Source organism: Heteronotia binoei, chromosome 4 (genome assembly GCF_032191835.1).
Source record: "Heteronotia binoei isolate CCM8104 ecotype False Entrance Well chromosome 4, APGP_CSIRO_Hbin_v1, whole genome shotgun sequence".
In the NCBI taxonomy this organism is placed as follows: Eukaryota; Metazoa; Chordata; class Lepidosauria; order Squamata; family Gekkonidae; genus Heteronotia; species Heteronotia binoei.
Genome location: NC_083226.1, coordinates 132,046,582 through 132,073,923, shown reverse-complemented (window position 1 = coordinate 132,073,923; position 27,342 = coordinate 132,046,582). Strand labels below are relative to the sequence as shown.

The 27,342-nt window shown below is 41.7% G+C and overlaps 1 protein-coding gene across 1 annotated transcript in view; it reads left to right on the top strand.

Moving 5' to 3' along the window:
- Positions 1-27,342, top strand: part of MSH3 (mutS homolog 3) — a 118,524-nt gene that overhangs the window by 10,875 nt on the left and 80,307 nt on the right. Inside the window, exons 6-8 of the mRNA XM_060235766.1 lie at positions 2,135-2,252; positions 3,126-3,268; positions 7,644-7,810. Coding sequence (XP_060091749.1) covers positions 2,135-2,252; positions 3,126-3,268; positions 7,644-7,810 — 428 coding nt within the window. The remainder of the gene's footprint in view (positions 1-2,134; positions 2,253-3,125; positions 3,269-7,643; positions 7,811-27,342) is intronic.

Here is a 27,342-nt window from a genome sequence, read left to right as displayed (position 1 = left end):
CTCTACTTTCTCCATCCCATGCATTATCTTGTAAACCTCTATCATGTCACCCCGCAGTTGACGTTTCTCCAAGCTAAAGAGTCCCAAGCGTTTCAACCTTTCTTCATAGGGAAAGTGCTCCAGCCCTTTAATCATTCTAGTTGCCCTTCTCTGGACTTTCTCCAATGCTATAATATCCTTTTTGAGGTGCGGCGACCAGAACTGCACACAGTACTCCAAATGAGACCGCACCATCGATTCATACAGGGGCATTATGATACTGGCTGATTTGTTTTCAATTCCCTTCCTAATAATTCCCAGCATGGCGTTGGCCTTTTTTATTGCAAACGCACACTGTCTTGACATTTTCAGTGAGTTATCTACCACGACCCCAAGATCTCTCTCTTGGTCAGTCTCTGCCAGTTCACACCCCATCAACTTGTATTTGTAGCTGGGATTCTTGGCCCCAATGTGCATTACTTTGCACTTGGCCACATTGAACCGCATCTGCCACGTGACGCCCACTCACCCAGCCTCAACAGATCCCTTTGGAGTTCCTCACAATCCTCTCTGGTTCTCACCACCCTGAACAATTTAGTGTCATCCGCAAACTTGGCCACTTCACTGATCACTCCCAACTCTAAATCATTTATGAACAAGTTAAAGAGCATGGGACCCAGTACCGAGCCCTGCGGCACCCCACTGCTCACCGTCCTCCACTGCGAAGACTGCCCATTTATACTCACTCTCTGCTTCCTATTACTCAGCCAGTTTTTGATCCACAAGAGGACCTGTCCTTTTACTCCATGACTCTCAAGCTTTCTAAGGAGCCTTTGATGAGGAACTTTATCAAAAGCTTTCTGGAAGTCAAGGTAAACAACATCTATTGGGTCTCCTTTGTCCACATGTTTGTTCACCCCCTCAAAGAAATGTAACAGGTTAGTGAGGCAAGATCTTCCCTTGCAGAACCCATGCTGAGTCTTCCTCAATAACCTGTGTTCATCAATGTGCCTACTCATTCTGTCCTTGATAATGGTTTCTACCAACTTTCCCGGTATTGAAGTCAGACTGACTGGCCTGTAATTTCCCGGGTCTCCTCTGGAACCTTTTTTAAAGATGGGGGTGACATTTGCTACCTTCCAGTCCTCAGGAACGGAGGCCGATTTCAATGAAAGATTACAGATTTTTGTTAGAAGATCCACAAGTTCAACTTTGAGTTCTTTCAGAACTCTCGGATGTATGCCATCCGGACCCGGTGACTTATTAGTTTTTAATTTGTCTATCAGTTGTAGGACCTCCTCTTTTGTCACCTCAATCTGACTCAGGTCTTTCAATACCCCTTCCAAAATTAGTGGTTCTTATTTACATTAAAAATAAGATTATTTCCTTTACTCCAAAGGGACAGCTGATGAACTTCCCTCCTATACGCAGACTCATCATTCTCAGAGATGAGCCCCACTAACGTTGTATCATCTGCATACTTAATGATTTTTTTACTCGGACTACTAGAAACACAATCAGACGTATAAATAGTGAAAAGAGGTGGACTCAAGACACATCCCTGAGGAGTGCCAGTGTTTAAGATCTTCACGGAAGAAGTATATCCGTCCATTTTAACCCTTTGTGAGCGACCTGATAAAAAGTTCAAAAGCCACTCACATATCGAGTCCAACAGCTTCAAATCCTTAAGCTTAAACAACAATCTATGGGGTGATATTGTATTAAAAGCGGAGCTAAAATCCACAAACAACATTCTAACATACGTCCCCTTTTTATCCAAATGAGATAAAGCAGTATAAAGGACAGTATTAACAGCATCCTCAGTAGATCTGTTTTTCCTGTAAGCAAACCGATGCTCATCAAAAGTAGCAGGCAGGCAGGAAATAATATATTTTCGAACTAATTGCTCAAAACACTTCATTATCACAGAAGTCAAGGCCACTGGCCTATAGTCATTTAAAACCTTTGCTGGCGTCCTCTTTGGTATTGGGACAATAAGAGAAGCCTTCAAACAAGTGGGAACAATAGATTGTGACAAAGAACGATTAAAGATTAACCCCCAACATGTCATTAATGCATTTTAACATTCAATTTGTTGTTTAATTAAAATATTATTGTTTGTTCTAGTGCTTTACATTATTTGTTTCTCTTACAGGTGGGAGTTGTAAAACAAATTGAAACAGCTGCCTTGAAGGCTGTTGGAGAAAAGAAGAGCTCTCTCTTTACCCGCAAACTAACTGCTTTGTATACAAAGTCTACGGTTCTTGGAGAAGATATCCTTATCATGCATATCATGCATTTTCATATACGTTGTTTTGATTAAGAGATACATTGTTACAAAGTAACATCTTAGATCATATCCAGTTTTCATTAATTATGAAATTTATTTCCCCATGGCTCTCTTAAATTGTTAGAGGAACCACTAATTGTAATGTTTCTTCAGATAATTTTATTTGATATTAATATGTTGCATTGTCTTCATGCCTCCGTAGGTCCTTGAGCTAGAATAATAATTCTTCTCTGACCTATTTTCAAATGTGAACTTATGTTATATGCATATATAATATAGCTATAATGTTTAGAGTGCTATGTATAGTTCTGGTTATCTGCATATAAAAAAGTTTTCTTTAAGACAGAGAAAGGCAGCAGAAACATTCTCTCAGTGAGAGACAGCTAAGCATTTATTTATTTAAGGAAGTCATAAGTCACCTTACATGTAAAAATAATACCATAAAACCAAAACAAAATTTAGGGCTCCTTAGTGTAAAAGAAAGATTACTTAACTGAAACTGTAATAGATGTGTATAAAATGGTGTGGATGTGTGCTTGCTTTTTTTTTTTTGGCCTTTCATAATATTAGAATTCAATATGAACATAATTGATAGTCTGTTCTAACAAATTGAACTGAGAAAATAACATTTTCATCCAGAATGCAGTCAGTTTTTTGTGGGTTCCTGGGTTCTTTGTATCATTAGCTAGTGTGACATCAGTGTTTCTAATGGTGTGCACTGTTATATAATATTCTTGGAAGATTTCCTACAGAATCAGCTAGGACAGCATATTGACTATTATGTAAATGAGAAATCAAGGCATTACTTCAATTGGTGATAACTGTACAGCAAGTAGTTTTCCTTAATATCCATCACTTGTGAATCCTTTACTGAAGCTTGATCATCTTTCCAATGCTGAGGAAGTGTCAACTGATGCCTATGATAATTATCTTCTTTGTATTTGTGAAAGCAAAGAAAATTTCAGGGAGAAGAGGCAGGACAGTACTATAGGTATAGTGGTAAGTAGTCAAGGCATTTCTGTGGTCTTTTTTATTATTATTATTTTTTATTTATATTCTGCCCGTTCCCCATAGGGGCTCAGAGCGTAGTACAACATGAATAGTAAAATCACAATAAAATCAACATAACAATAAAACAGCATTACAGTAAAACCAATTTCAATATACCGTCCAACAGAATAGTTCAGCAGGACCAGATGGGATAACAATAACGATGCAGCAAAACAGCGCAGTAGGATAGTGCAGCAGGGGAGGCCAACCGATCTAATGAGTAGATTGCTGCCTCTCCAAAAACCTGATGGAACAGCTCTTAATACTTATTTGTAGTGTAGTGTAATTCATTTCTAGAATTGTTAGTGAATTCCATAAAATCTTTAAAAATCCTAACAGTATCATTTAGAATATAATTTTTTGTGTATTTGTAATAAGGAAAGGGAAATTTAAAGCATGGTGTTAGGCATGTGGAAAGATCAGCTCGAAAATACATTTACTGAAAACAAAATAAATAAAAAATCGGAACAATATACCGAAGAACTATACAAAAGAGACGAAAGAGATTCTTTCTAAGAGGTTCTTCTTTTGAAGAAGAACCCGCAGTTTTAGAAAGTGAAGTAAGAGCTGCACTGAGAGCAGTTGGGAGAAACAAATTACCATGAATAGATGGGATATCACTAGAGTTATTCCAGGCCACAGAAATGGAGTCCATCAGAATCTTAGCAAGAATATGCCAACAAATATGCCAGCAATGTGGTTTTAATTGAAATGAGTACTCTCATGAGAAGAGGGTGGAGTCTTTGAAGCCTGCTTAAACATAGTTTGGAAACACTGGTTCTTCCCAAGTAAACTACAGTTACAAATAGACAGTAAATTTAAAGACTGTCAGCATTTACACAGTGCATGATTAATTTATTAAATTCATTGCTACTATGTGGGGTGATACCCAATAACAGATTACTACTGAAAGATTTCAGATTACTACTGGGCTAAAATCAATAAAATGAATTTTAACAGGGATAAATGTAATTTAGGCAGGAAAAATCATTTAGGTAGGAAATTCATTTCCTATCTGCTAGGTAGGAAAAATCCAATGCATGGTTATAGGATGGTGGAGACTTTTCTTAGCAGTAGTATGTGCAGAAAGGATCTAGGGGTCTTAGTGGATCATACGCTGAACATGAGTCAAGAATGCGATGCAGTGGCTAAAAAGGCAAATGCAGTTTTGGGCTGTATCAACAAGTATAGTGTCCAGATCACGTGATGTAATGGTATCGCTTTACTCTACTCTGGTAAGATGTCACCTAGAGTATTGTGTTCAGTTTTGGGCACCACATTTTAAGAAGGATATAAACAAGCTGGAACGGGTCCAGAGGAGGGCGACAAAGATGGTGAGAGGTCTGGAGACAGAGTCCTATGAGGAAAGGTTGAAAGAGCTGGGGATGTTTAGCTTGGGAAGGAGGCGACAGAGAGGTGATATGATCACCATCTTCAAGTACTTAAGGGCTGTGTCATATAGAGGATGATGTGGAATTGTTTTCTTTTTTGTTGTTGTTGTTGAATAAAACAATTTATTGAAGCTTGTTTGTAGTACAAAAAATACTTGCAGTAACAAATTATCACAACAATATATCACAGTTCAGCACCCCCCACCACCAATTCCCCCCATCACCAAGAGCTTATGGGGAACCACCAAAACATAGATTCAGATTCCTCAATTCCCATACTTTTTATCCATAGATACAGCGGGTTCCAAATCTTTTTACAAGCCGGGTAAGACTGTCCTCTTAATTTCTTTGTTAGCATGTCTAGCTCTGCTGCCTCTAATAGCTTTTGCACAAATTCATCCCTTTCTGGAATTTTCGCAACCTTCCAATACCTGGCGTATAAAATTCTAGCCACAGTAATAATATGTACCAAAAGTTTTTTCTCTAATTTGGGGAAATTTTCCTTTACTACACTTAACAGGTAAAATTCAGGTGTATGTGGAAGTCTTATTTTAAAATTTTTCTGGCACCAAATATTGATTTGGGCCCAATATTTTTTGGCGTGGGTACACTGCCACCAGATATGGTATAAGGTTCCTTTTACCTTCCCGCATTTCCAGCATTTGTTAGAGTAGCTTGGATAGATCTTGGCCAGTTAAGTACCATCTATAGACCATCTTGTACAGGTTTTCCTTAAATTCAGATGTTAAAGTTAATTGTAAATTCTGTTTCCAAATATTATCCCATTCCTTCAACTCAATATTGTACCCGAAATCGTTCAGCCACCTAATCCAACGCTCTTTCACTGATTCATCCTGCATTTCATTCAATAACAACCAATTATATATTCTGGAAATGAGTTTCTGCTTGTCATATATTATCATATCGAGATCATTCGGTTTTTTAGAGAACCCCATTGTTTTATCTGTCTGAAATCTAGAATTGTTTTCTGTGACCCCAGAAGGTTGGGCCAGAACCAATGGGTTGAAATTAAATCAGAAGAGTTTCCGGCTCAACATTAGAAAGAACTTCCTGACAGTTAAAGCGAGTCTTCAGTGGAACAGGCTTTCTCGGGAGATGATCGGCTCTTCCTTGGAGGTTTTTAAGCAGGCTAGGTGACCATCTGACAGCAATGAAGACCCTGTGAATTTGGGGGGAGGTGTCTGTGAGTTTCATGCAGTGTGCAGGGGGTTGGACTAGATGATCCTGGAGGTCCCTTCCAGTTCTATGATTTGGATTCTATTCTATGATTTATAGATTCATGCAGGAAATGTTTATCCATAGGTAATTAAATGGAATATGCGCATACCCTCTTGTGAACATCCAGAGACATGTGATTGGCTTTTGCTAGACTAAGTGAACTTCAGTCTGATCTAGCAAGGTGAATTTTTAGTTAGTTCCTCGATAAGAAGAGCATAAACATGCCATTGAGTCACAAATGATTCATGGCAACCCCTTTCACAGGGCATTCTAGACAGGAGATGAACAGAAGTGGTTTGCCATTGGCTTCCTCTGTATAGCAACCCCAATCTGCCTTGGAGGTCTCCCATCCAGGTAGTTAGTTCATTTTATTTACTGTTAATGACCATATTCAAGCATAAAATAACATTTACTTACAGTACTGACTGTTGCTGACCCACTTAGCTCCCAAGCCCTGACAAGCTTAGGACAAAGTAGGTTAATCAAACTGCTAGTTCCTTGATAAATACACTATATTTTCATTAATACCAAAACAATTATTAATTCATGACTGGATTATGGGCACAGGTTGCAGTTCTGCATGCGATTAGGCTGCTTATCTCCGGTTGACTTTAGTGGCCTGTGCGCAGCCTTTATGATTCTGCAGGACCTTGATATTCACAGAATATGCTTTCCATAAAGGTTTAGGAGACAGCTGATTGCCAGCTGGATTGCATCCAGATTTTTTCAACTTCATCCTTCCCCACAAGCCTGCTAATTGCTGAAAAGATGGTGGCTAGAATTGGAACTACATGGACAAAGAGGTGGAGGGATGGGGCTACAGTGAAGGAAACAAATCAGTCCTTTAACCCATCTTCCTTTTTGTGCATGTAGAACATGCAGCTCTAGCAACTCTGGTCATCAGTTTTCTGGGGGTCAAAAGGGGCTGCTGGGAGAAGCCAAACACGGGGAAAATTGGCACCAGCAAATGGCTTCCGCTGTCATTCAGTTGGCTACAACCCATAGAATTTAAATTTTTTGTATGTGCATGTGTGTACATATATCCATCAAGTCACAGCTGACTTATGGCAACCCCATGGGGTTTTCAAGGCAAAATATATTTAGAGGTGGTTTGCCATTGCCTGCCTCTGTGTCACAGCCCTAGTATTCCTTGGGGGTCTTCCATCCAAATACTAGCTAGGGTTGACCCTGCTTAGCTTCTGAGATCTGGACAAAAACCAGACCATGAAGATCAACTGTGTAAATAATAAATAAACCGCTAATTATCGAGCAATTTTATTCTTCATGTGAAAGTATATATAAATCCAAAGAATAAACCTAACATGAATCACACATATTGCATAAGATCAATACAACTAGTTAGAATAATATAGTGTATTGAATGAAATTGGCCAGCAATTTAGTGCAAAGTAGAACGTTTAACACAGGGGTGTCTAATTTTTTGTTACTTGGGAAAATGAAATTATATAATATTGGCTAAACAATGTTATATGTTTTTTACTAGCTGACTATAGCTGTCTGTCTCAAAGTTATTCCGTTTTACAGTTTGATAACAGAAACTGTCCTAGAGAGGCAGAAACAACTGCCTTTGAATAATGTAGACATCTGCTGCAGTAGCCTTCTCCCTGTCCCATTTGTAAATATATATGTTAATAATTGTATATTTATTATATTGATATATGCTTGTTTTTCAGGCCGTCCAGCCCAGTACAGGGGAGGTTATTTTTGACAGTTTTCAGGACTCTATAGCTCGTTTAGAGTTGGAAAGTCGGATGTTACGCATTCAACCTGTTGAGGTTCTTCTTCCTGCGGATGTGTCAAATCAAACTGAAAATCTTGTCAATGCTATGAGTTCAGTAAGGTAAGCTTTTTAAAACTTAAAATATGCGTAAAAGATTAGCACTCCTGCACTGTTTTGTTTACTTAACAGTTCCTGAATTGCTCTGAATTATTGCATCAAAATGCACCTCTTGCTCTGAATTATTGCATCAAAATTTGGAGACAATATCTGTGTTGTAGCAATCTTGAGTGTGCTATTCAGGTGTGTTTCTGTAAGTTGCAGCCCTACTTCTGATTTATTGACATTCATTACAGAAATCTCACGGTCAATGTTTTGAACCTAAGACCCAGAGGAAAACATGAAATGGCTGGGCTTTTGTATACGTGAGCTTTTGTGTACAGGTTGCTTCATGTGTTGGTCAATAAATGGAGAAAATAGAGGCTTTGCTCTGTAGCTCCTGTGCAATTGAGCAAGCCTGGCAAAGCAACCTGTGATGCAAAGGAAGCAAGAGAGAGAGAACATAAGAGAAGCCATGTTGGATCAGGCCAACGGCCCATCAAGTCCAACACTCTGTGTCACACAGTGGCAAAAAATGTTATATACACACATACACTGTGGCTAATAGCCACTGATGGACCTGTGCTCCATATTTTTATCTAAACCCCTCTTGAAGGTGGCTATACTTGTGGCCGCCACCACCTCCTGTGGCAGTGAATTCCACATGTTAATCACCCTTTGGGTGAAGAAGTACTTCCTTTTATCCGTTTTAACCTGTCTGCTCAGCAATTTCATCGATTGCCCACGAGTTCTTGTATTGTGAGAAAGGGAGAAAAGTACTTCTTTCTCTACTTTCTCCATTCCATGCAGTCGACGTTTCTCCAAGCTAATGAGTCCCAAGCGTTTCAACCTTTCTTCATAGGGAAAGTGCTCCAGCCCTTTAATCATTCTAGTTGCCCTTCTCTGCACCTTCTCTAATGCTATAATATCCTTTTTGAGGTGCGGCGACCAGAACTGCACACAGTACTCCAAATGAGACCGCACCATCGATTTATACAGGGGCATTATGATACTGGCTGATTTGTTTTCAATTCCCTTCCTAATAATTCCCAGCATGGCGTTGGCCTTTTTTATTGCAAACGCACACTGTCTTGACACTTTCAGTGAGTTATCTATCATGACCCCAAGATCTCTCTCTTGGTCAGTCTCTGCCAGTTCACACCCCATCAACTTGTATTTGTAGCTGGGATTCTTAGCCCCAATGTGCATTACTTTGCACTTGGCCACATTGAACCGCATCTGCCACGTTGACGCCCACTCACCCAGCCTCAACAGATCCCTTTGGAGTTCCTCACAATCCTCTCTGGTTCTCACCACCCTGAACAATTTAGTGTCATCCGCAAACTTGGCCACTTCACTGCTCACTCCCAACTCTAAATCATTTATGAACAAATTAAAGAGCATGGGACCCAGTACCGAGCCCTGCAGCACCCCACTGCTTACCGTCCTCCACTGCGAAGACTGCCCATTTATACTCACTCTCTGCTTCCTATTACTCAGCCAGTTTTTGAGAAGGAAGCAGATGACAGCCAGTTGCTCATGGGCCTGATAGGAGCTCTCCAAGGGCCTGATTTGGCCCTCGGGCAGCACATTTGACACAGCTGGCCTAGAGCATCCCTGACAAGTGTTTGTTCAGCCTCTGCTTAAAGACTGCCAGTGAGGGGGAGCTGACCACTTCCCTAGGCAGCTGATTCCAAAATTGAATAACTCTTAAAAGGTTTGATCCTAATATCCAGCCGGTACCTTTCCACCCTTAATTTAAACCCATTATTATAAGTCCTAACCCAAACAGAAGTGTAATGCGCTAAACAGCATGGTATATAGCACTAGTTAAGAACTAATAATAATACTATCTAGGGATTAGAATTGTATATGTTTGAGATGTTTTAATGATTTTATGTGATTTTATTGTAACAGTTTAATTTCATGTTTTAATTGTTGTTAGCCGCCCTGAGCCCGTCAGGGGAGGGCGGGATATAAATATAATAAAATAAGTAAAATAAAGTTCTGAACTCTGCTGCCAAGAGGAACAGCTCCCTGCCTTCCTCTAAGTGACAGCTCTTCAAATACTTGAAGAGAACAGTCATATCCATCCCTCCTCAAACTCCTCTTCTCCAGACTGATCATTCCCAAGTCCCTCAGCCTTTTTTCATAGGGTTTGGTCTACAGGCCCCTGATGATCTTCATTGCTCTCCACTGCACCTCCATTCTGTCCACACCCATTTGAAGTCAGGCCTCCAGAACTGCACACAGTACTTCAGGTGTGGCCCGACCAGTGATGCGTACAGTGGGACTATTACATCTTGCTTTTTGGATGTTATGCTTCTGTTGCTACACCCCAAGATGGCATTAGCCTTTTTGTTGCTGCATCACACTGACTTACAGTCCACCCATACCCCAAGATCTTGTTCACTCTGTTACCCAAAAGCATATCCCCCTTCCAATATGTGTGTTACTCATATTTGTTACCCAGATGTAGAACTCAGCACTTATCCTTGTTAAGTTGCATCTTTTTCAAATTCACCCACTTTTCCAGTGTGTTCAGATCTCATTGAATCATATCTCTATCATTTGGTGTGTTCATTGCTCCTCCCAATTTGGGTCATCTGGTTTCTCCATTTTCAACCAACAGTGAGCCCTCTTTTATCTTACATTTGCTCCACACATATCTGAAGAAGATTTTCTTGTTGTATTAAGCCTCCATGGCCAGCTTTAGGTCACTGTGAGCTTTGGCCTCTCTGATGGTTGACCTACAGTGTCTAGCAACCCACAGATACCCTTCTTTAGAGGTATGTCCTTGCCTCCATTTCTTGAATATTTCATTTTTCCTCCCTTAGTACACCATGGAGTTCTCTGTTCATCCATTTTTTTTTTTTTTTGGATTTCCTACCACGTTTCCTTGTTGAAACAGCGATGGTTTGAGCTAGCAAGAACTCTTTTTTTAGGAGAGCCACCCTTCCACTTGCTCCTTTTCCCTTGTAAAGATAACGCTTAGCAAAAAACAATGTACAACAGCATGAATGATAAACGGTAACGGAATTCTGACTAAAAATTCTGTTTTGAGATCATAGCTATAACGTCCTTTGGTTTGTAGTGTTTTCTTTAACTGCTCTATAGGGGAGGAGCCATGGCTTAGTGGTATAACATTTGCTTAGCATGCAGAAGGTCCCAGGTTCAACCCCCCACATCTCTAGTTAAAAGGATCAGGTAGTAGGTGATATGGAAGATTCTGCCTGAGACCCTTGGAGAACTGCTGCTATTCTGAGTAGACAATACTGACTGTGATGGATCAGGGGCCTGATTCAGCGTAAGGCAGCTTCATGTCTTTGTGTGCTTTTCCAGATGTGGTCAAGTTGTTCCAAACCGCATTTTGGAACTAGGTCCATGTTTCTGTATTTTGTTTGTTAGAGTTATGTTTGCTAGTATGTGAATATAAAGAACTTGCCCCTCTCTAGTGTTTCCCATTAAGCTGCAAATTGCTTCCTTGTGTGTTTGCTAATTTGTTGAACTACACCTTTATCAAGTTGATGTCCCTGGTTTTTCATAGATGTTTAATCTGAATTACCTTCCTTTGCATTATTCCTTTTGATTGACCTGTCTTGTCTTGACAAATAGGACATTCTTGCCAGCCATTAACAGCAGTGAAATTTGAATCCTCCTGTTAGTTAAAGCAATGTCACTCAAGTTTGAAAAAAACAATGGTACGAAAACAGCTCCTAGCATTCCAGAAATCTGTATCATGCATTGCAGTAGTGTACTAATTTTGCACATGTAGCAGCACTATAGATTTCAAGGCTATATTTTCAAGCACATATGTATTTCTTAACTATAACTAATTTTGTCCACAGCTAATATGCCTAATATTTTGGGGGAGGGCAATCTAGAAATCAAAATTATAAACAAATATAATGAAATAATTACAGCTAATGTATGTAATACACCATTGAATAGTTGAGTGTTTTCATTTTTATGAAGTTTATCTCTGCAGACAGATATTCTACTAGTCATGGTATGGCTGAATGTGCCTGTTCTATCCAAATAACACAGTTTCTTTTCGATACTAAAATTTGTGTTTTACTTTCAACTTCTTTTCTACCTCTCATATTGTAATAAGTAAGATATATACGCTAAGGTAGTATACCATGGAGCATCTTGTAGCTGTCTTTCACACACACACACACACACACACACACACACACACACACACACACACACATATTGGGTATATTCGCAAATTCGCTTATAGTAACCCAAGGCATTTATTATTTAAAATGTCATGTATGCAAAATAGTGCTATTTTATAAATAAATTACTGATACATATTAAAATAGTAAAGTTAAGCTTAGGGCTGATTTTAAAAGTAATGCATATATTTCATTTTTCTACTAAATACAGCCCCAGTGGGATTTCTCCCACCCCACCGACTCCAACATTACTTGAAATTTTACAGCTCTAAGTAATACAGTTCAAGTTGAGAATACTGGGCATGTGAAAGAGCGTATAGGGAAGATCTTCTTACCTGCTGTCATTGTGTTTAAGCCCTGTTTACATACTTTCAAATAAAAAAATGTTCAAGATAATAGTTAATTTCTGTGGGATTAAATGTGATCACCATTTTAGCAAGGCTGCAAGACAAATCATTCTCTTTGTAATTTTGTACTAAAATGGAATTAACATACTCATTTTCTGTAGATGTTAATGAACATGCAGCATATTCTACCTTAATGCAGCAATCACAGCAGATAGCTGCCTTTTTTGATACTGCTTCTTTTTGATATAGAGCTGCTGCTATTTATTTAATCAAATTATGTAGTTATTTACATTTCTTTTCTCAGTGTTGCTCATATTTTATTTGAGCTTCTGGTAGAAAGGGTTTAGCAATGTAGGAAAAACTATTTACCTAAATGTCAAAGGGAGTAATCTGCTTCTGGTTTCAGCCTAAAGATATACTTTGAATATTAAAGATAGATTCTGATTTGTCAGTTTTATTCTTTTACGTTTATGATTATCATTCGAGTTTGCACCCCAGTTACAGATAGTGATGAAGAAGAAATTGAAAGCTTTTATAAAGGTGCCCAGCAATGTTCCCTCTAAGTTGTAGTCTTGTGAGCAAAAATTCTACTTTGTGAGCTACTGGCATTAAAGTTGTGACTACTGGCATTAAAATTGTGAGCTATTGCATAAATTATTGTGTTCTGGAGTCATTCTTCCTGAGCTGAGACAAAAATGTGTGAGCTGGAGGCTATGAATCTGTGAGCTAGCTCACGCTAACTCAGCTTAGAGGTAACACTGGTGTCCAGGAAGAAATTGAGCAGACACCTAAACAATATGTGCTGATGATCATAAGTGACTAGAATGCAAAAGCAGGAAACAAAGCAGAATCTCATGTTGTTGGAAGACTTGGGCTAGGAGCACAAAATGAAGCAGGAGAATGATTCATAGAACTTTGTGAAGACAACAGTTTGCTCATTGCAAATACATATTTCAGGGAACCAAGCAGACAGTTTTATATGTGGACATCACTGAATGACTAATATGTAATCTATCTGATTTTTGTAATCAGAATCAGATGGAGAAGTTTTACCTCTCTACTGAAAGAAAACCAGGAGCTGATTATGGTATAGACCATAAATTGCTAATTTCAAAAATTAGAGTAAAGCTGAAGAAAAGCACCAAAACATAGTTCTAAAATACAATCTAAGCAAAAGCAGCATTCCTGAAGAATGTAAAGACCATGTAAAGAACAGATTTGTATCAGTAAGTTAAACCAAACATGAACCAGAAGAACTATAGGTTGAAAATGGAATATTATTAAGTTTCTGAGCTGAAAGAAAAGCCTGATAGTTGACTGATGAAACTTTTAAAATTGCTATGGATTGACTAGGAGCCAAAGTAAAAAGTGACATAAATAGAATCAGAAGTCTAATTGCAGTTCTGGCAGCTGGCATGTAAAAACAAAGAGAACTGTTACAATAACCAGTATAAATATATAAAAGAGAACAACAAAAAAAGGAAAAAAGATATTTTCTGCAACATCCAAGAAAAGCATGGTTAGGCATGCTGAAAGATCATCATGTAAAAACATTAACAGAACAGGACAAGATAAAGGAAGGCTGAGAACAGTACACAAAGGAACTATACTGAAGAAGTGAAAGGAAAATAGATTCCTTCCAAGAAGAATCTTTTGAAGAAGAACTTATAGTTTTAGAAATTGAATTGAAAGTTGCCCTGAGTGCATTTGGAAGAAACAAATCCCCAGGAGTAGATGGGATATAAATAGATCTAGTTATACAAACGAAGTCCATCAAAATCCTAGCAATAGTATGCAAACAAATATGCAAAACAAAACAATGGCTCAAAGACTAGAAATGCTTAATCTACATTCAATTCTGGAAAAAAGCCAATCATTAATTTCTCATGTGAATAAACTGATGATCAAAATCTGGTAACAAAAACTGTTACCATATATGCAATGAGAAATGCCAGATGTTCAAGCTAGATTCAGAAAAGGAAGAGGCACTAGAGATCATACTGCAAATCTACATTCATTACAAGAAAATTTCAGAAGAAAATCAGCTTGTGTGTCATAGATCACAGCAAAGCTTTTGACTGTGCAAACTGAAAAGTTATGGTTGGTTTTAAAAGAAATGAATATACTACAACATATGATTGTTTTGTACAACCTTTACGCTGGACAAGAGAACACTGTTAGGACAGAATGAGCATAATAGTTTCCAATTGGCAAAGGTGTCAGACAAGGAAGCATTTTATTTCCCTGGTTCTCTAAACTGTATGCAGACAGTATCATAAGGAAAACTGGATTAGATTTATGAAGGTGCGGTGAAAATTAGTGGAAGAAACGTTAAAAGTTTGAGATATGCAGATGACATCACATCGCTGTCAGCAAATAGTGAATACTTGAAATGATTCCCTGATGAAGTTAAAACAGAAAGTGCTAAAGCAGGATTACTGCTGAACATCAAGAAGACAATAATGACTGCTATGGAATTAAACAACTTTAAGGCTGACAGCTCAAAGCATAGTTTATTTAGTTCAAATGTGAATTTTGTAACAATAGCTGACATAGGTGATGCAAGGAGAACAGGGAGAGCTGATTGAAAGTTGTCAGTCTTCAGACCATATTCAGTGTTGTTTTTCTTCCTTGGGATTGTATCCTGGAAAAGATTGACAGTGTCATTAGACCATCATGAGCTTTTGAGACTTCATAGGGAAAAGTGAATAACCAAATTGAAAAATTCTGTATTTATTTGGACTCCCGAAAAGCAACAGGTTTAGTGGTGCATGCATATGCTCACTTCTGATAAACTACCGGTATATATTCAAACTCTGTGGGTGAGAGTAATTCTAAGCAAGTTTACTCAGAAGTAAGTCCTAATTTATCCCATGTTCTTATGCATCTTATGAAACATTAATCCATAACTTATTAATGGCACAATTTTAACCTAATTTTCCTTACACTGCTTTGCAACCCTTAGGTGTAGCTTTTTGAAGAAAAAGCACACTTTTTTTCTTACATGCCTAGTGGTCTTTTAGACAGAGGCATTGTGTTAAATAGGGTTTTTGCAACAAGTAAAGAATTAATTTTTCATTTGGAATAGTGAAATGTTTTAAACGGATCGTTTCTAAATATTGTGCTAAACAACAAGCAGCTATTAGATGTTTTATGCACAATGTACCTCATTTTAATAGGCATTAGTGTTTACTTTAAAAGAGAGAATGTGACATTTGCTGAGCTTGAGCCTCTGACAGATGGTGGCTAGATTTTTTTTACTTTTTAGTAACTGTTCTAAAGGAGAATTAATAGATCAACTTTCAAGGCTTAAATGCATGCAATTCTGGTGAAATCAACGCAAAATTGCTTTTTAAAAATTATAGACTAATGCTATTGAAACACTTCACCACTAGAGGATCCTGTAGTACTTTGTATTTCATGGTGCATCCCATAATGTTGCTGCCTTTTCTCCTGCATTTTGAGTATAAGTATTATTGGTTAATCATGAATTGAACTATTCCACTTTTAAATATCCATCTGGTCTGTGTATTAAATGTAACCACTTCCTCCCAGTATTTCTCAAATGTCATAAATGTGAAGTAAAATGTTTTTAATTGGCACTTGGTTATCCAGAAGACTCAGTTAACTGGCCTTGCCCAGAATGACTTGCACATACATCACTTCCTTGCGAACCTGGACAGTTTGCATCTGAGTGGATCAGGCGACACTTGTCTGAGTCACTTGATTGTAAGATGATCAAATCATTCAGTTGTCATGGGTGAATTACTCCAGTGGTGTCTGCCTGAGACACGCAGCTCCTGCCTGAGTCTGTTGACTGGTGTGCAGCCCAGTAAGTCAAGTAGAAGTAGTAGTAGAAGAATAGATTGGATTTATATCCTGCTTGGGCATCTCAGAGCGGCTTACAATCACCTTTCTCTACAACAGGCATCCTATGAGGTAGGTGGGGCTGAGAGAGTCTGCAAGAACTGCTTTTGAGAAGAACAGCTCTGAGAGAGTTATGACTGACCCAGGGTTACTCCAGCAGCTGCATGTGAAGGAGTGGGGGAATCAAACCCAGTTATCCCAGATAAGAGTCTGTGCACTTAACCAAACTGTAGCCGGCCCACTTGAGTTACTCAGCTAGTGTGTGGCTGTGTAAATTGAGCAGCATCTTGCTGAAGCCTCTTGGCCAGAATTTTGGTTAACCAAATTACTGCACAAATTAAACCAAATACATGGTGTTTATTTTTATTTATGTTGTTCTGTTGTCAACCCAAATACTGTTTTGGGTTAACCAAGTTAACCAGGTGCCAATGAAAAAAAGTTTTTGCTGTATCTGATTTGAGACATATCACCACTGATATGTTTGCAGTTGGACAAAAGTTCCTTTTACTGTATGAGAGCAGCATAGCATTCAATGTGAGATGCATTGCAAATTAGCTCTACTATTTTTAAGAAGTTTATTGCTATGTACCTGAGGGTTAAAAGAAATAGTTGTTCTAGCAGGAATGAGGCATTTGTGCTCCTGGAAATAGCAGATTTATGAGGAAGTCCTGTGTATTTCATTCAAGCAGAAATAGCCCTGAGAATATTATGTGTGCACTCCCTCCTCCCAACACACACATGTCCATTAAGGTTTGCCCTTGGGGTTTGGACATTTTGTTGCCACTTGATAATAGAACTGTTCTAATGGATAGTTACATGAGACTGCCGTTATTCTGTAGTCACTTTCCTATTTGGTGGTTCATATAATCAGCTCATCTATACCCCTACCACTTTATATGAACACAGTAAACCTACTTTATTTATTTATTTATTTAATTTGATTTATATCCCGCCCTTCCCTACCGAGGCGGGCTCAGGGCGGCTCACAACACAAAAACTAACAACTCAATTTAAAATACCTTAATAATACATTGATAATTATAATTATACAATAAAATACATATAAAATACATAAAAACATGTAAAACTCACTTCAGTATGTGCTATGCTACCTTCTTTAAATCAATTCTTCAATATTCCAGTATTAAAAATCTGATGTTCGAGATTTGAATATTCAGGCATTTCGATAACAATTAATTATATGCCAACCGGAAGAGGGCTGTTTTGCAGGCCCTGTGGAACTGTTCAAGGTTCCGCAGGGCCCTTACCTCCTCCGGGAGCTGATTCCACCAACAGGGAGCTGCAATCGAGAAGGCCCTGTCTCTGGTCACTTTCAGACGGGCCTCCTTAGGCCCAGGGATTATAAGAAGGTTTTGGGACCCCGATCTCAGCACTCTCTGGGGAACATGTGGGGAGAGACGGTCCCTAAGGTAGGCAGGTCCCAGGCCATAAAGGGCTTTAAAGGTCATGACCAGCACCTTGTACCTAACTCGGTATGTTATCGGCAGCCAGTGCAGTCTCCGAAGCCCCGACTGAATGTGCTCCCGCCTAGGGAGCCCTAACAACAGCCGGGCAGCGGCATTCTGCACTAGCTGCAACTTCCGGGTTCGGCACAGGGGCAGCCCATGTAGAGGGCATTGCAGTAGTCTAACCTCGAGGTGACCGTTGCATGGATCACTGTTGCCAGGTCGTCGTCCTCCAGGAAAGGAGCCAACTGCCTTGCCCGCCTAAGATGGAAAAATGCGGACTTGGCAGTGGCTGCTATCTGGGCCTCCATAGTTAAAGTAGGCTCCAATAGCACCTCCAGGCTCCTAACCCTGTGCGCCGCTGACAGAGGCACACCATCGAGGGCCGGTAAGGGAATCTCTTTCCCCGGACCACGGCGACCCAGGCAAAGGACCTCTGTCTTCGACGGATTTAGTTTCAGCCCGCTCAGCCTGAGCCATCTAGATACGGCCTGCAATGCCAGGTCCAGGTTTTCTGGGACACAGGCATGCCGGCCGTCCATAAGTAGATAGAGCTGGGTATCATCAGCATACTGGTGGCAACCCAGCCCATATCTCCAGGCAATCTGGGCAAGAGGGCGCATGTAGATGTTAAACAACATCGGGGACAGAACTGCACCCTGAGGGACCCCGCAATCCAGCGGGTACCTCCGGGACAGTTCACCCCCAATCGCCACTCTTTGTCCCCGACCCTTGAGGAAAGAGGTAAGCCATTGTAGAGCCAACCCCTGAATCCCCACGTTGGCAAGATGGTAAGTCAGCAACCGATGGTCGACCATATCGAACGCTGCCGATAGGTCTAACAACATCAGTACCGCCGAGCCGCCTCGGTCCAGATGCCGCTGGAGATCATCCACTAGGGCAACCAGCACTGTCTCCGTCCCATGACCCGTGCGAAAGCCCGACTGATGGGAGTCAAGGACGGAAGCATCCTCCAGGAAGCTCTGTAGTTGCAACGCCACTGCCCTCTCAATGAGTTTACCCAGAAAGGGTAAATTCGAGACCGGCCAATAGTGTGCCAATTCGGCCGGGTCCAGTGTTGGTTTTTTTAAGAGGGGGCAGACCACTGCCTTCTTAAGAGAGTACTTAAAGAATTAATCTTTTTATTATTGGATGATAGCAATGTCATCATTTTTGTTTTGTTTCAGCTTTTCAGTTCTAATTATATAAAATTTGCTGATCTCCCTGATAAGTCCTGTCCCACAGAATTTTTTTCTAATTCAATCCTTTCTTAAAACATGTAGACAAATGTGTGACAACAAGTTTTTCAGTCCCCCAAACTCAGCCAAAGGCTGTTTATTATAGCTAAAATAAGCTGAATATTTCATGATTTACTAACTATGACTCTTCCAATTGAGATGAAGGAATATGATACAAGCTGCTAGCAAAAATGTGCTCTAAGTGTGTGTGTGGCCGGGGGGGGGGGGCTGTTACCCAGTGGTAGGGCATCTGCTTAGCATGCAAAAGGTCCCAGCTTCAGTATTTGACATCTAGAGTTAAAATCATCAGGTAGGAGATGGTGTGTAGCTGGAGGCTTTGCCCGTCTAAGTTGACAGTACTGACCTTGATGGACCAAGGTCTGATTTGTATAAGGCAGCTTTATGTTCATGAGATGTAACTTAAAAATTTGTTTTGCTCTCTGTCAAGTTCACCACTGCTATAGTAAATTCAAAGTTATTTTTTTCTACAAATATTCTTACATGTGCATTTTTCTTTATCCCCCCCCATTCTTACTAGTTTATTTCCCACTTTTGTGTCCAGCATCTGTCTTATAACTGCATATCCATGGTAATTTATGTAGTTGCTTTATATTAGTAAAACCAGTTCTCAACACTTGTGTTTTATTTTAAACCCATTAATTTGGTTTATATTAATACATTCTGTAATTAACCCTATTGTGACCTCAGGACAACTGTTAAAGATAGTGCCCTTTATTTTATTGGGCTGAAATAGTCTAGATTTCTTAAGAACTTTTCGATTTAATGAATTGAGCATAATCTGTACTCACCAATTTTTCATTCTGTTTTGTTACTAGAACTGCATATTCAGTGTTGAGTAGTTTTTATTTGTGATCTCTGAATTTTATAGAATATTCTATTTAATACAATTAATTTACAGTAATTAGGGGCAGTCCAAATGATCTGTGTGTGTGTGTGTGCACGGCACATGCATGCGTGCCTTGCTAGAACTACTTGTACGATTGGGGTTTATCTTCAGGAAGTGCTGCAAGCCTTGCCTATTTGTCAGGAAGTTTGAGGGAATCTGACTTGGTAGACATCCTTTAAGGGGTAGAGGGGGGAGAGCTCTGGGGCTTGTTGTTTTATTTTTGCTTTTGAACTAACAACATGTTTTTAGCTATTATAGGCAGCCTTGAGCCATGAGGAAAGACAGCATATATATGTTTTAATAAATAAAATTCTTTGCATGATTTTCTGTAGCAGTTCTGGCAAATCAAAAGATAGGTTTTTAAACTTAACAGATATTTTAGAATGTTCCTATAGATATGCTCTTTAGGAACACCCTGTGCAGTACCTTTGTATTAAATACTCATTTGAGAGGAATGAGGTTTTTGCAAAGCTTTGTAACATAGAGTAGGTTGATATAGTGATACTTTAGTGTTACTCGATTTGCTACATAACTGAGAAGGGATTTGAACCCAAGTGTGAGCACTCTTATTAACCCTCCCTCTATATGTCATAGACAAAAATATAAATGCATCTGTAATGCCCCTGTTTTCACATCAGGGAACACAGCACAAGCCGGATTATTCATTGTTTGAGGGTTCTGTTTTGTCTTTTCATCTCTGCAATAGCTAGTCATTCATGGATTTGAATCTGAGCTCTGTGATTGTAGTGTAGCTAGGTTACCGGCAAGTGGACTTGAGTTTTATTCTATTCAGCATGATGGTTGCAGATTTTTTTTGTTTGTATTTTCACTTCTGCCATTTCTGTCAAACATATGAATAGAGGACTTATGTGTTAAAACTAGAAGAATGTGTTAAAACTAGAAGAAGAGGACTTATGTGTTAAAACTAGAAGAATACAGTGGGCTCTAGAAAGAAACTCTGGGTGAGTGCCCCCCCCTTACTGTCTTCCCACCAACCCAAATGAAGGCATCCACTCTCCCCTCAACCCTTTTTCTTTTGTCTGCCCCTCTGACTTCAGCTTTCCATCCCCTCACTGCAGCCTCTACATAGGAAAAGGACAGTCTTCCTCCACAGTGTCAGGGGAGCTGGCAAGGGAGCTTACATCAATCTCCTCTCTCTTCTCACTGCAACCCTGTTAGGTGGGTAAGGCTGGAAGCATGTGATTGTTCTGAAATCACCCAGTCAGCTTCCACAGCAACAACCTGGGTCTGGTATACCTTCTCTGAAGCTCTAAATCCTATGCCCTCCTCAAACTCCACCACAGAATTTCCCACCAACCTGGAACTGGCAACCCTAGTCAGGACTGGCCCCAGTGAGTTCTGCCTCAGAGGCCTTTAGTGATACCTTTCAAATCAATGGTGTCTCTCTGATAATGTTGACTTCAGTCTCCCTCTGTCTACCTATCTGTCTGTCTCTGTATCTGGTCTACTGTGACAGAACACCATTTTTTCTTCTGTCACTGGGTGTTTCTTTCCCAGAGGATGATAGAGAGGTCCTCAGCCAATTGAGAGAAAGCCTTCTATCTTCATCGTGGTCTCTGTGCAGTCTCACACATGGGTCTTGCCGCTGGCAACGAAGCCGTACCTCGGATCCGTACCTCCAATAGCTCGCCTAGAACGTTTTTTGCCTCTTTTTTTGGCACACTCTCCCACTCACCCTGGGGAGCAGGCATTGAATGCGCATGCCTGGAGCGAATGGGAGGTGCCCCTCCTACTCAGTTTCTTCCTAACCTCTGCCCAGACAACACCTACCTTGCTGCGTTCCCTTCTCCTCAGCTCGTCCTATTTCCACTTGTGGTATCGTATTCTTTCCCCCCTTCTTTTTCTCCATTTCTGCTTTCTTTGTCCTAACCCCCCGCCCAAAAGCCCTTATTTCTGCACTTTCCTTTCCCCTTTCCCCCCCTCCCTTCCCCTCCCTTGTCCGGAGAGTATGGAAGGGAAAACTACTTTTTAAAAATGTCGGAGGTGTGCGGCTAAAATCCCTACTTCTGATGGACACTCTTATTGCCTTTTTTGCTTGGGTGAAGCTCATCGGGTCGATACCTGCCCGCACTGCGCCAGTTTCGGAAAACAGGTGCGAAAAAATCGAGCAGCGAGACTCCAAAGTTTTCTGCTGGAGAAGTCTCTCCGGGCCATGCCCCGTTCTGATTCTCTGCCTCCCCCACATAGAGCAGGAGATTTGGCTGCGTCGGCTGCTGTACAATCCCTAAAAAAGCATAAGTCCGACAAGGGAGCATCCAAGCACTCCGATTCGGGTCATAAGTCCTCAAAGAAGTCTCGATACCATTCCGACTCATTGGCGACGGTTCCAACAAGCCTCGTTACCTGATAACCAAGTCAACTCTGATGATTTTATCGACCCCAATGGCTACCATCTTGACAGCTATGGCTTCGGTTTCTACCCATTCAGCTTCGACTCAACTACTAATTCCTCCAGAGCTTTCGGCGCCTTCCATCATTTCGGACATGCCTCAACTCACTCTTCATGCTCCCGTCAAAGTTATTTCGATTTGGTCCACAGTGCAGTCCCTTTGGACATTCTCGAACCCGACCCTCGTACTGATCCTCTGATCCTTTCACAGGAACGTGCATGGTCTCTACTCCAACCCAGGTCCTTTTGGGACATTGGAATTTCCCCTCTGTACCTCGAGTCTTCAACACAAATGTCCACTCAACATCTCCGCTCTCGTTCCCTGGTTCGCCGCCGTGACTTCCGTTCCCACTCTCCATCCCACCGTGACTACCATGATTACTACCAAACGGGTCGATACGCATACTCCTCGGTCTCTAGATCTCCATCTCGACACCGTTGAGTCTACCATCGCTACTCCCGTTCACCTTTGGATGAGGGATTCAGACGCTCTTGGTACCGTGAACTTGATGTCGCTTCTCACAGAGACTTTGAAGTTTCACTTCCTTGACTCCGTGATCTCGAACCCGAGACACTGAATACTTCTTGTCTTGAGACCGTGAACCTTCTCGGTATTGTGAGTCTCATATGCCACCTCGAATCTATGATGCCCCAGTTTGCTCCACTATGGCTGCGGCACCTGCCACGACTTCGAGCACTCTGCCACCACGACCTAAATCTCTTTCTCCTCCCGAGGACCCCGAGTCTGCACCGACCAAACCCAATACACCTCTGCAGGAACCAGATGACTCTGAATCCGAGAAGGACAACTCATGCACTTCCGATTTCGAACATCCACCTGGCTCCCCCATTTCTAACTCTACTCGTCCAAACCGTCTTTCCTCATCTGATGGATCAAAAGCCTATCTTAACCTCATCATCACTATGGCTGAGGCCTTGAATGTGACTCTCCCATCGGACTCACCCAAGATTTCGGATGTGGTACATGACCTGGTTCAGGCAGATTTTCCTTCTGGATCACTCCTACCTATGCTACCAATGCATTTGGAAGGACTTCATGAGGCCTGGGACAAACCTGCCTCTGTTCCTCCTACCTCGAGGCATTTTGATTCCCTGTATAGAATCCATGCTCCGGAATAAAAATTTTTAGCCTCACATCCAGCTCCAAATTTCATCATTGTCCATTCCGCATCTAAAGCCGAACCTTCAAGACACCCTACACCTCCTGATCGTGAGGGCCGAAAGTTGGACACCCTAGCCCGCAAAATCTACAATCTTGCTTCCACCAATTCAAAGGTGAATAATTACTTGGCTTATTTCTCCGCCTACACCTTCAATGTTGCTAACCAATTTACATCACTCATCCCTTCTCTCCCTGAGACTTCTCAGAGGGTGACTTCCAACTTAGTTTCCGAACTCTCCAGAGTTTCTAAGCAGCAAATAAATTCCATCAGGCATGCTGTTTCATTTTCTTCTAGGGTTTTTGCATCTTCGGTTGCGTTACGGCGACATGCTTGGCTCAGATCCACAAATCTGCAACCAGATATCAAGCAGAAAATCGAGGACCTTCCCTTTGATGGCCTTGGACTGTTTCACGCCTCCACTGATTAGGTTCTCACATCTGTTGATGGCCACAAGAGAGCTAAGCGGCTTGGGGTCACTCAGCCACTCCCACAACAGTTTAACTGGCCGAGACCTTGGAAACCATTTCAGAGACATCAGCATTCTCCTAAACAGTCGGATTATTGGAAACGGAAAACCTCTCAACAAAAACAACCTTTCCATCAGAAGCCACGCTCTCAGCAAGCAAAAAAATCTACCCAGCCAGCCAAGCAGTCTCTTTGACTTCGCTCCATGCCCTTTCTGACAACTGGATCCTCTTTATCAAAGCAGACTTTTTCCTTTCTACCAGACTTGGAATTCAAACACCACGGACTCTTTGGTGCTCACCCTAATTTGACTAGGTTACGCCATTGAGTTCATTTTGCCTCCTCACCATCACCATTTCATTGTCACCCCACCGTCTCCTCATCTCCAACAAGAAATTATGGACTTGCTCCAAATAAATGTGACTGAGCCTGTTCCTCATCACCATCAGAGAACAGGTTTCTACTCACGATATTTCCTGGTTCCCAAGAGGGACGGCGGCAAAAGACCCATTCTGGATCTCAGGAGCCTAAACAAACGGATAGCCTACAAAAAATTCAGAATGATCTCTGTTCAATCGATCCTGCCCTTAATTCCCCAGGACTCATAGATGGTTTCCCTGGATCTCCAGGATGCCTATTTCCACGTAACCATCAGACCTCAGCACTGCAAATATCTCTGTTTCACCATGGGACAACATCACTTCCAGTATTGAGCCCTCCTGTTCGGGCTATCCACTGCTCCGAGGGTGTTCACGAAATGCATGGCAGTGGTGGCAGCTCCCCTGTGTCTTTGCAGCATCCCTGTTTTCCCGTACATAGACAACTGGTTGCTAATCGCCCCTACAGCACATCAACTTGTAAAGAATCTCAAAATAACCTTCTCTCTTCTCGCCTCCTTGGGCCTGTGCGTGAATGTTACCAAGTCTCACCTCACCCCAACACAGGATCTACAGTTTATAGGTGCTCATCTTTGCACGTCCCCTCACCTCGCCTATCTTCCCATGGATCAGGCCCAAACTATTCTGTCGTTGGCCGAGGAGGTCATACTTTCTCCAACACAACCTGCAATCATCATTCAACGTCTTTTGGGCCTCATGGCTGCAACAACTTCCGTACTTCGTTTTACCAGACTGCACATGCAGCCACTCCAGCTCTGGTTCGTTCATGCCTACCACCCTCACGTACAGCCTCAGAGCACCATCCTTACTGTACCTCAGAAAGTTCAACTCTCCCTCTCCTGGTGGACACTACCAAACAATCTACTCTGTGGAATGCCTTTTGTTCTTCCCCCTCTGTCTGTTGTAACTACAGATGCCTCCAAGTGGGGATGGGTAGCCCACTTAGAGGACAAGACTGTCAGGGGTCTGTGGACTGCCCCCAAGAGGGCCATGCACATAAACTGCCTGGAACTTATTGCTGTTCACAGGGCTCTTCAGTCTTTTCTCCCGTCTTTAACCGACCAACATGTTCAGGTTACAACCAACAACATGGCTACAGTTTTCTATGTGAACTGGCAGGGCGGGACCAAGTCCGTCCATCTATGTTGACTAGCCATAGCCCTATGGGAGTGGTGCATCAGGAACGAAACCTACCTGACTGCTATCCATTTGCCAGGGATAGATAATGTGTTGGCTGACTCCCTCACCTAGACGACCATGAATGGTCCCTCAATCCACGCTACCTGCATCGCATTTTCGCATGCTTTGGTCTTCCACGGATAGATGTCTTTGCGACGGGGGACAACTCAAAATGCCATCGCTTTTACTCCAGGAGAGGCAACAATGCTTTTCTTCATGTTTGGAAAGGACCACTTCATTACCTTTCCCCCCCAACTCTAATTACTCGATCCCTACTCAAGATCGTTCGGGGCGGTACAGATTGCATCCTAATAGCGCCATGGTGGCCACGGCAGCCATGGTTCACGAGACTCCTTCAGCTGTCTCATCACACCTACCGCTGCCTTCCTTTGGCAGACGACATTCTCACCCAGAATCACGGCCAGGTATTGCACCGCAATCCCCAGATCCTGGGGCTCACAGCATGGAGAATACGGCCGTAAACTTGCTATTAAATGTTGCAGAAGTTATCCTAAATGCCAGGAAACCTTCCACTAGATGTAAATACCAATGTAAATAGAAGCAATTCTGCGCATTTGTGTTTTCTCAACAACTTGATCCAGAGTCTGTACCTCTCCCTTCGATCCTAGAATACCTTTTGTCACTACAAGTTTCTGGTCTCAGTTATTCCTCCTTGAGGGTTCATCTTTCAGCCATCTCGGCTTTCCATAAGCCTATCGATGGTCAGACTGTTTTCTCCCATAGACTGTCCAAATCATTCCTCAGGGGTATGTTGCACCTTCATCCTCCTGTCAAACCAATTGTGCCCATTTGGAGTTTGTCACTAGTTCTTGCGCAACTTATGAAACCTCTGTTTGAACCCTTGGCTACTGTTGATCTCAGCTTTCTTCCTTGGAAGACTGCCTTGTTGGTTGCGCTCGCTTCTGGCAAGCGAGCTAGTGACTTGTGTGTGTTCCGCTCTGACCCTCCTTATACAGTTTTTCACAGGAACAACGTGGTCCTGAGAGTGGATCTGGCTTTCCTACCCAAAGTTGTTTCGAAATTTCATCTTTGAACTTCTACTTTGTTGGCCATGTTCTTTCCTGAACCTAAGGACTCTGGACAAAGAGCTCTACACACCCTCGACGTCAGAAGAGCTTTGTTTTTTTTTTACCTCTCTCGTACACCACCTTTCCGTAAGGACTCTAACTTGTTTGTGGCCTACGGCAATCCCCAAAGAGGATGCAAAATTTCTACCCAGAGACTCTCTAAGTGGGTATTCATTGCAATTCGGTTGTGATACGAAGTTGCTAAGTAACCTTTACCTGAGGGTCTCAAGGCTCATTTGACTAGAGCAGTCTCGACCTCCTCAGCCTTCCTGGAGGGCATCTCCTTAGAGGATGTATGCTCTGCTACATCATGGTCCTCTCCATCCACGTTCGTCTCCCACTACACTTTGGACGTTCATGCTAGGTGTGATGCCTCCTTCAGCCAAGCGGTTCTCAGGGCCATCTTCCACTGAAATCATCCCAGGTGAGTCCCTGCATGCATTGTAAGTATTTAATTTTTTCTTGCCAGCATCCACCTTCCTTCTCTGACTTTCAGCTTGCTAGTCACCCATGTGTGGGACTGCACAGCGACCACGATGAAGATAAACAGGTTGCTTACCTGTAACTGATGATCTTCGAGTGGTCATCTGTGCAGCCACACACGCCCACCCAGCCTTCCCCTCTGCTGGCTTTTTCTGCTCTGGTTTTTACCTACGTATACTGTCAGTAGCGGTTGGAAGAAACTGAGTGGGAGGGACGCCTCCCGTTCTCTCCAGGCATGTGCAGTCGATGCCTGCTCCCCAGGGTGAGCGGGAGAGCGTGCCAAAAACGCTCTAGACGAGCTATTGGAGACTCCGAGGTACGGATTCGTTGCGAGCTGCAA